Raw genomic sequence first — 10034 nt, forward strand, 5'->3', positions numbered from 1 at the left:
ATGGACTTTTTCTTAGAATTATTTTATTGAGAGAAAAGGGAAATCGGTTAGCCAGAAGCCTAGAACAGCTGGAAACAGGAACAGAACCCATTTCCAGAATCGAGCTCTGCGGTAGTTTCAGAGCAAGTTCTTCAACTTCAACAATCAAATGGAACGAACCCGGAATTTTATTTTTCTATTTTTAGCGAATGAAGATAGACATGGAATAAATTAAATCTTTGGTTCTTCCATTAATGGACGCACTAAAATCAGTTGTTACAAAGTAAGTAACAGCACTTGACAAATTCAAAGAGATGAATTACAGTCAGAAAAGAGAAAAAAAGAACAGCTTTTTTAAAAGAAGAAAAGAAAGCATAAATTTTGAGAAGTAGAAGAAGAATCTTTAAATACAAGAGAGCCCATTTTTCCTGATTGTCAAAGCAGCTTAGGATAATCTCAGATCGACTAATGAAGAGAAAAAGAAGAAGTTTTTACCTCTACTTGACGTCCAGAGCTGCGAGCTTTGATTTGAATCCTGACCAAGTAAAGCAGAATTCAGTCTCACTTGATCTGATCGACGAATTCTGCATCCGAGACTGCCGAAAGCTCAACCTGACTCATATCGTCATCTTCAAGAGGAGCAGGGAGATTAAGATCTATCAAATTGTCCCCTAATTTAGTAGAATTTGCAGCAGTAGCTGAAGCTGAAAGGTGAGATCTCTTGTGCCCACCAAGAGCTTGTCCAGACCCAAAGACTCTGAAACAAACCGGGCATTCATGGATTCTCCGATCGACCACCGAAGTGCCTGCATTACCGAGTTCGGATTCGAGTTCATGAGTTCGAGAAGCAGGGGAAGAAGATGGTGTGCAGCCCTTAATCTTCTTGTGACTTGCTCTATGACCGCCCAAAGCTTGATAAGAGCGAAAAACCTTCTTGCACGTGCCGCACTGGTACCTTCCTCGAGTACGAGTCGGAAATTTGAGCTCTTCCGAGTTATCCGACTCCTCAATGGATCTCTCTGCTTCTTCTTCTTCTTCCTCCTCCTCCTCCTCCCTCATCCATATATCCCTCGAAAGCATCATAAGACATAAAGCAACATCCTCTTCAGGAGTAGTATCAGATACCGAGCTTACCGGTTCGGGCTCTGCCGTCGACTCCGCCTTACTTGATTTGCTTAACTTGGGCTTCTTAACTTCCTCTTGCTGTTGCTGCTGATGCTGCTGCTGCTGCTGCTCTGCGATGCTCGATTTACGATTTCGCTTCGATCGTCTTCGTGACGGGTTCCTCGACGATTCCGTCTCACTTTCCCTATCTTGAACGACGGACCCGGCATCAACAGCAAAGGAAAACTCAGGATCTACCAAGCGAAAGCTTTTCTTGGGGTTCTCTCTCAACCCATAATACAGAGCTTTCTCCTCCTCCTCCTCCTCCTCCTCCTCCTCCTCTACTTCTTCACCTGAAGAGGACGACGAAGACGATGGCGACGAAGACGAGGCAGATTCAGTCTCATCTCCGATGGGATGAGTATGTTGGGTCTTTGGTTGAGGTGGGAGGGTGGCCATATGCGACCTCATATGGCCACCCAAAGCTCTCCCATTGGCGAAGCGCTTAAAACAGAGCTTACAACTGTGTCGCTCCATTGAACTCACCAAGCTTGCTCTGGCTCTCTCTTCTTCCTCTCTGCAAAGGGAAGCTTAACAAGTATAAGGAGAGTGGAAACTAAAAGGAGTAGGTGACAAGCATTCCTCCACCAAAAGGCACACAAAACCAAAGAAGCATAAATAATTGATAAAAAGTAAAAATAAAAAAAAAAGAAAATTTAATTAAGAGTAATTCTCAAAACGGCAAAAAGAATTAAAGAAATAAATTAAAACGAAATAAGGCGTGTGCATGGAGGGGGAAAGAGGGACATGTAACATGCAAGTCTTGCCCGCTTCGAATTTATTCCTATTTTAGTTTTTTTAGGACAATTTTGTAAATTCGAAAAATATCGTTCCCTACTACGCATCTTATAGTTATAAAGCAAAAAAAAAAAATGAAAGAATTTTTTGGGTGTTGGTAGGACTCATTGGGTACATGAGCCCGACCTGAACCAGAAAATGCTTTTTGTGTTTGTAAAGATGTTTTCATCGTGTTCCATTTTCGCTCATCTCAGGGGCATTTTCGGTATTTAAATCCGGATATACCCAGGAACTGATCCATGCTTACTTGTACAAGTCAAGAAAACTGCTGGGTTTGTTGCAACGACGAAGCGTAAAAGATAAATCCACGTGGCTCAGAAAAGTGCTGGGTTTTTTTTTTCTCATTTTCTGTTCCATTTTGTTCATTTTAATTTTGATATTGGTTTGAATTCCGTATTCTTTAGTTACTTATTTTTTGTTTGAAAAATAAAATAATTAAAGAAAATAAAGAAAAAAGGAAAGATGGATTGATGATTGAGAACATTCTACCACGCACATCCTGCCATTGGGAACATCTCCCGTACTTATTCGTAAATATTGATGGGAGATGTTCCCAATACACGGTGGATGTACATGTGAGGCGCACATTTGTGAGGAGCAGATCCGACTGGGATTGATGGGGGGTAGAGGCGAGATAATGGAACTAACTTTCATTCGTGAGAGGAGAGGAATTTTCTGTGGAGTAAATGCCGTTATGTTAGGCGTGGACCGAGCCTCCCCTTTTCAGTTGCACTACTCTAGAGTAGTCTAGTCTTGATTCTAACGTGCGCGGTGAAGATACGCACACACGGTCACGGCTCACCGTCATCTTTGGCAATAAGATGTGGCACACATCTCGAGGCCGTGGTTTCCCAGGGAGAGATGTGCTGCTGCATGGAGTACATCCACAAGTACCAGAGATGTTCTGAAACGTACACCATCACCATCTCAACTTGCCTCTCTCACTTTGGATATCTAAAGTTTTTTCTATTTGCCAGACTCTAACTGGAGTCAAGTTGAGAATCCAGTTGGACCGAAGATCAAGTATAGGCCCAGTACTACGAGGAAACACCATGGGTTTGTCTCTCCTACCCCATTTGAATTATCATGGCCGTTGATTCTGTTGATCGCCCATTGTCTGATTTTCTAGGGTTTACTAGATTAAAGAAAGACCCAATTGTGCGATGATGAAATTCAACTGCCCATAGTCCATATTATTGTGTCACATTCGAGATGTCAGACAGCATTAGGTTCTCTCTATCTTCATGGGGACATGACTCATGAGATACTTGGGTTGGGTTCAGATGGCCTCCGAGGTACAACATTACTGTTCCATTTGTAAATTGTGAATTAATGGGCTCAGAACGCGCTGGGCGGGCTGGATTTTCGACTGCTTACGGGAGAGAGAGAGAGAGTGAGAGGCTGAGAGCCCATAACAAGTGACAGGCTCTTCAGGATACACGGACCCACAATTCGAATGGCCCCACCCCCATTCCACCCTGGTCCCTGGGAGTTTGAATGCCCTACTTTTAAGTTTTATCTTAACTTCTTAAGCATCAGATCAGTCTTTTTTTTTCCCCTTTTGATGGTCTTAGATAGATATGGCGAAATAGGGGTTCGGCATGATGTCCCAACTTAAAATCATACCAATGTCCTGATTTGTTTAATGGTTGTGATGCACAGATAACAGCATGTGCTCCTGCATGAAAGTAAAAGTGTAGGGCAACGCTTTGCATAATATTAACAGGCTAACTTTTCCCTTATGATACACCCGGGAAATCTTCGTACTTGATCATAAAAAGCTGAAAAAAGTGAACCAAAATAGTGTTCCTAGATATTAAGGATTTATTTGTCTTACTAGTGAAAATATCAAATTAACCAATCAGATGCAGAAGAATGAAATGTTTGCCATAATGCCATTGTGGTCAAGCAGAATTACAGAATAAAACCCAGATCGTTTAATTGTTATTGTCACTGACCAAACGCTTCACCCAAACGACAACCCACATACAGGTCCTGTCCTACACGTTGCTTCTAAACTTGGATTACTTTTGGAGTTTGGTCCTTCAAGGGTAGTATCGTCATTTCGATCATATTCCTATTCTTTCTTATCACGGATAAAAACTATGGATTCAATTTCAATTTCTATTGGAATTTTCCCAAACAGGGTTTATTATTAATTATATCAGGATGAAAAGTTAGTATTTGGAAAATCATTTGAAATTTTTAACGCTTAAACTAATGTCAGCTGTTGATCTATTGATTGATGAACGGCGCTGGCGCCTGGCGGGTGTGTAAATACTCAGAATAAGGTTTAACTGTTCAGCAGGCTGTGGAACCCATGATAAAGTTCCACGTCAGTAATAAATTATATAGGTATCGCACTTTTTACAGTGGTGCCCATGAATTTATTACTGACGTGGAACCTCATCATTGGTTCCACAGCCCGCTGAACACAGTTAAATAGAAAGGCGAAAAAAAAAAAGGTGGTCCCTGAGGAGTTGTGGTCGCTTTCCGATACATGATTACCGTAACAGCATTTATGGCAACCGGCACCGGGCCAGTTTTGTTTTTCAGTCTCCCCGGGTCTGGCTAGGAACTAGGTTCGTACAGCACATCTAAGAATTTCTTTGGACGGGGACCACTCTTTCATCGCATCGCGTGTATTATAACCACTGGATTTTCATCAAGTGGTGGTGACTGGTGAGTCGTAAAAAGTTATGATGACAGATGACCTAAACTCTGTGATATAACAGGCAAGTCAGTAAGTTTGACACAGTAGAGTCTTAAAACCAATGTACTGTAAAGAGTGTGAATAGGCGGACACGTGGAAACCTTTCAGCGGCTCCAGCTCATCTGCCACGGTGCCACCGCGACTAGAATGCGCACCAAAGTCGGAACAATGTGGCAGGAGGAAAGTCACGACGGTGTGGATTGCAGTTACACCGAACCGGAATTGACGGAGCAAAAGGATGGGGACCTTGCAAGGAAGGAATCATGAGAGTGGTTTCACTGGAACTGCTCATGTCACGTGGCTCCGGCTAGTGGGTGAGCCTACATGGCGTATGTTAGCCACCGCTGCAATGATAAAATAAACACTAAACGCCATCACTTGTATAATCTAATGTTTATGGAACAAGATAATCACAACGTCCCAGTTGATGAGACGCACAATCGTCCAGTGAGTTACTGTATTGTTTAGTGCAGGAGTACGTAATATACTTATAGTTAGGTGATAAGCAAGCTTTTACAACCGTTGGATGAATAACACGTGTCCTCTCAAAGATGTTTGACACGTTTCACATCCAAAGCCCCAAAGGCAGTCCCCATCCGCCATCCACGAACCACGATGCCCTCAAGGCTCAAACTCAAAGAACCCGTGAAGCGTGAATACAATACCGACTTTCGAACGGGCCCAAAGCGAATTTGGTCCACGTCATGGACCCACGCTTACACTAACTGGGCTCCCTTCTCATGGGCCTAGATAAGCCATGTCAAGATAAACCTCAGGTGCGGGGTCCGCCTTGAGCCCGAAAGCTAAACAACATCCTCTTTGGACCATTTGCATGTTGACCATATAAGATTCTATAATCGGGCCACCAACATCACAATTTAGACTCAGTGAGTTGGTGGCATGTAAAATATTTTATTGGCATTATCGGGTAGAGGCGTAGGCCATCCTATTTAATGGACCCACAAAGAATCGGATGGTTAAAATGGCGTGTGATTATCACATGAAGAATAGATAGCGGGGTAGTGGGAGATACATCGAATCAGGAGCATGAACAGTAGAGCACACAGACGTAAGAAGCAATCGGAGTCATATATTGATATGTTGTTAGGGATAAGGTTAGACCTTTTTGGCCTCCACTTGCAGAAGTGCAAAGCAATGAAGAAGGCAACGCAGATGGTGCGCTGAGCGCAAAGACTAGTGTGTTGGACTTTAGGGGTTGGGAGTGAGGAAGGGAAGGGGTTAAAATTAAAGAAGGCATAAAAATGTATACATGTGTGATGATGATATAACAGCAAATATTTTATGATTGGAGATGGAGGTCGGCTTAAAGGGAAAAGCCCACCCCCACCCCCCAAATAGTAATACCAAGCACACAGATATATTATTATGTAATGGATTGCATTTAATAGAGAAGATTCTACTCCAAGATAAGGAGGAGAACTGCCTAGACTAGTCTTAGCTTCATAGCTTGTCTTTGTCCTTAACGCTCAAGGCAACAAGAATCGATTGATCCCCTCCCCCTCATCTACTGTCCAATGCCTTCCCACTTCTTCATGCGCTCTCCCTTTTTCACTGTACTACTTTACTGTGATCTGACTCACGCCCAATTTAAATTCCAAATTGCGTCCCTCTCTTTCTCTCTCTCTCTCTCCGAAATATCACCATACTGCAGACAACGTAACCATCACCGCCATAACACTTACACGGCCATGGTTGAACCATGAAAGGTGATTAGTTGTTTATGCAATTTGTCATTCGATGTGTGATGATTATTATCCCTTTCGCGTAATGTTTTAGTTATATGGTCTTGGATCTTAACAAGTGTAGTAGTTTGAAGATTTGAAAAAACCGTAGTGGTTGAAAGTGGAAATCAATGGTTAATATGGATATTTTAAGAAGGTGTAGCTAGTTAGATTGTCAAATATGCAAAACATGAAAAAAAATAATCTTCAGGCTGAGTTTGGAAGGAGTATAAATGCAAATATGTAGAGCTTAAAACCTTATAATTTATATTATTTTTGTATGTATTTATGCAGTATATATTTGCATTTGTGCTGCCTCCAAATTGAGCCTCAGGAGGCTTTCCGCCTGTCCGACTGTAACATTTTGAAACGATGAACGGGTGAAACAGTAAAATTAGATGGATTTGACTGACCCTCTAGTGTTTCTTCAGATAAACAAACCTAGTTTGTGTTGGACTTGAAATTAGGGTTTGGGAAGTATTTTCTTCTTATTGGATTTAATGGATGTTGGTTTTGATTCATGTGCATCTTGGGCTCTGAGAGAGGCCAACCCACTGTAGCCAGGACCAACATTGGGTAATGGCCCTTCTACTTACACAATTGGGGTCCATTATTATGAAATAAGTGATTGCGATGCTTCAAAGTTAGTCAATTGACACACATTGTTATTGTTAAATCAGTATTTTTTTCATTAAGTTCATTCATGTGTATTTATATTCATAAAAGTGAGTTTTGATTTATGTGCACATAAATCATTAGAAAAAGTTTCATTTAAATACTTTCCCCAACGATAGAGTGTTTATTCACTCAACCACTGATGTAATGCCTAGTTGTCAATAAACATTTTATCAAATAATTTTCTTTGTTTTAAAGACAAATAAAATGAAAACATTTATTTTAAAATGGAAGCTCTATCAAACACATACTTAGTGATTCAGAATCTTTTAATTCAAGTAGAAAGTTGATCCAATTCCATTTTCACCCTTCATTTCAAACACAAACAGCGGAAAAAGGAGAGTTGGCAGCAGCCAACAGCATAATTCCCAACCCTCACAGCTATCCAATTACTTACATGTGTGCATACAGTTGTCCTACCGTGTTTTCACACTTACAATGAATGATATGCTCTGCTTTCGTTTGTACACAATAGTTGGTATATTCTGTGGTAATTGTCTAACAACAGCCATTCTCATCAAAATAGAAAACAATCAATTCGCAAATTTTTACAGGCCATAGGCCCATATTCAATCAGCAATGCGTAGGTCAATATTGAAAACTTCACACAAAGTTATGACAGGACTGTTTGACAATGGCTGAAGTTGCTAAAACTGAAATACTTATTGTTTTGTTTTTCAATTCATAAAAGAAATAAATAAAGGGGAGTTCTTTTGGATTTTAAGAGGGGGAAAGTTGGCCAATGGGATTTTGATTCCCATTCATCAAAAAATCCATGATCATTTTTCTGATTTATGTGGGGATTAGGGAAAATTTATTTTTCTCAAGTAAGTAGTACCCTTCTTCTAGGTGGATAAATAACTTTGCCACTTGGGGGGAAGTTGCTAATATTTGATAACTTGAATAAGATAAAAATACCCCTTTTAATAATAAGTTTTTTGACAAAAGTGGTCATTGCATTATTTATCCAGTAAATAAATAAACATGGATAAATGCACTTACATGGGTTACCCAAATAAATACATTTACCCGAATAAATAACTTAACAAAAAATGAACTGGGCCAAATAGAATTTTCAAAGGTATTATGATCTACTCAATTTCAGTTTCAGTCATTAAGAAGCCTACAACCACCATAAAAACATAATCACTAAAGGACAAAATAATAAAATTTTCAGTTCAGCATTTCCGATTGTACCAAACAGTCCCTCATCAGATTGGATTGGAGGGTCGAACCGTGAAAACCTGGGTCCTGATTACGACATTTTTCACGTGTTGAACAAGCAAACCACCTGGTGAGCCGGTTAAATTATGACCTGTGGAACATTTCGGATTTTAGTGCGGTCCGAGTCTTATAACATTGGTTTGACCACCTCCTTGACCAAAGCTGAGTTCTCTGCTTCAAAGTATCATGTTTTGGGACCGGATGTAGTAGGAATATGAGGTAAGCACAAGAAGTGAGTATATAATAGATGTGTGTCACATTTTTCAGTTAATGTGCCTTTCATTCAAATGTTTTTATTTTGTTAGATATAAATTATCTATTATTTTATTATTTTTGTCAAAATAATTAAAAATAAAAAAAGATGAAAAAAAATGTAAATAAATCTCAACTAGTACGATTAAGTTTCATTTTTTATTGTTTTTGTTTTTAATTATTTTGACAAAAATAATAAAATAATAGATTAACTCACAAAAGTTATTACCTGCTCAATCATTATGTTTACCTAACCTACCTATTACATCGGGACCCGCATATTTTAACCTAATTACCTAAATTACTAGACATTCTTATTCAGCGTCTGTAGGGTTAGGTTTATACAACCTGCATGCCAAATGCCACGTTTTGGACACAATTATAAGAAAATGAAGGTGTGAGCCCCGATAAGGCTGCATTTGGTTGTACAAGAGTTGACAAGAATAGGACGTTGTATCGTTTGAAACAAGAAGGTGATATGCTTTCCCCTTCCTTTTGCGTGCAATTACTCGTCATGCAAAATGAAATCATTTTTCTTTTGTTTCACATGACACCACTGAAGCTGCACTGCATTTCTTTGGTTGAGCTTTGCTCTGTGGGAACAAAATTGAGCCAAAACATGTTCTCAGTCATTGATAAGATTTATTTTATAAAAACAAATCAATTTAAAGAAAATATACATTAAAGCCTGAAGCTTATCCAAATGATGTTGGGTAAGCCCAAATTCATTCCTGACTGCAGTCGGGCCTAGCCTAAATTAGCATGGGCTAAAATTACGCAGACGTGGTACATGTATCTCAAACAGAGTTCATCAATATTAGGGATGTCAATGGATCGGATTAAATAATGAATTTGAGTTGATCTGACCTATAAGGTTGGGTTAGATTCAACATATTTGGCTTTAGGGTTGGGTTAGGGTTTTGATTCTTCAATTCAAGTTGAGTTCAGGTTTTGACTAACCTAGTTTGCCGGTTATGATGCCTTACATTTGTACAAAGTATTCCTGTAACTTTTTGGTTTCTAACTCTATAGCTTTAAAGTTTAAGACTTATTTACATGTTGGTTTTGATTTTCCTCTTTTTTAAATGAGAAAAATAATACATTGAAATCTATAAAATTATTTCGTAATTTAAATTAATGGACTTTATGTCATTAAAATGTGTTAAGAAAGTATGATTGAAATGCTATAGGTAGGGGTGTAAACGGATCAAGTTCGAATCAGATCAAGCAATATTTGAATTCAAATCCAATTAGAAAATTTGATATCCAACGGATTTTGAAAATTAATATGCAAATTCGAATTCGATTAATTAATTATTTTAGGTAATTAATAAGTATATAAAATAAATATTCCATTTATATAAAGTATATAAATATATAAATTATTCATATAATTTATTTATTATATATATATATAAATTATATTAGACATTTAAATATTTTATATATTATAAATAAGAATAAAATAACCGGTAGAATTCATATAT

General features: G+C 38.8%; 1 protein-coding gene across 1 annotated transcript; it reads right to left on the reverse strand.

Annotated features, from left to right (window-relative positions):
- Window positions 1-206: 206 nt before the first annotated feature.
- On the reverse strand, window positions 207-2058 carry LOC148880399 (zinc finger protein ZAT1-like). The gene has a single exon (XM_088962282.1). It carries the CDS (start codon window positions 1618-1620, stop codon window positions 541-543), a length of 1080 nt encoding a protein of 359 aa, XP_088818408.1. The 5' UTR covers window positions 1621-2058; the 3' UTR covers window positions 207-540.
- Between the last annotated feature and the right edge of the window lie 7976 nt (window positions 2059-10034).

Source organism: Nelumbo lutea, chromosome 1 (assembly GCF_056320005.1).
Source record: "Nelumbo lutea isolate HS-2025 chromosome 1, American lotus-T2T, whole genome shotgun sequence".
Classification (NCBI taxonomy): Eukaryota; Viridiplantae; Streptophyta; class Magnoliopsida; order Proteales; family Nelumbonaceae; genus Nelumbo; species Nelumbo lutea.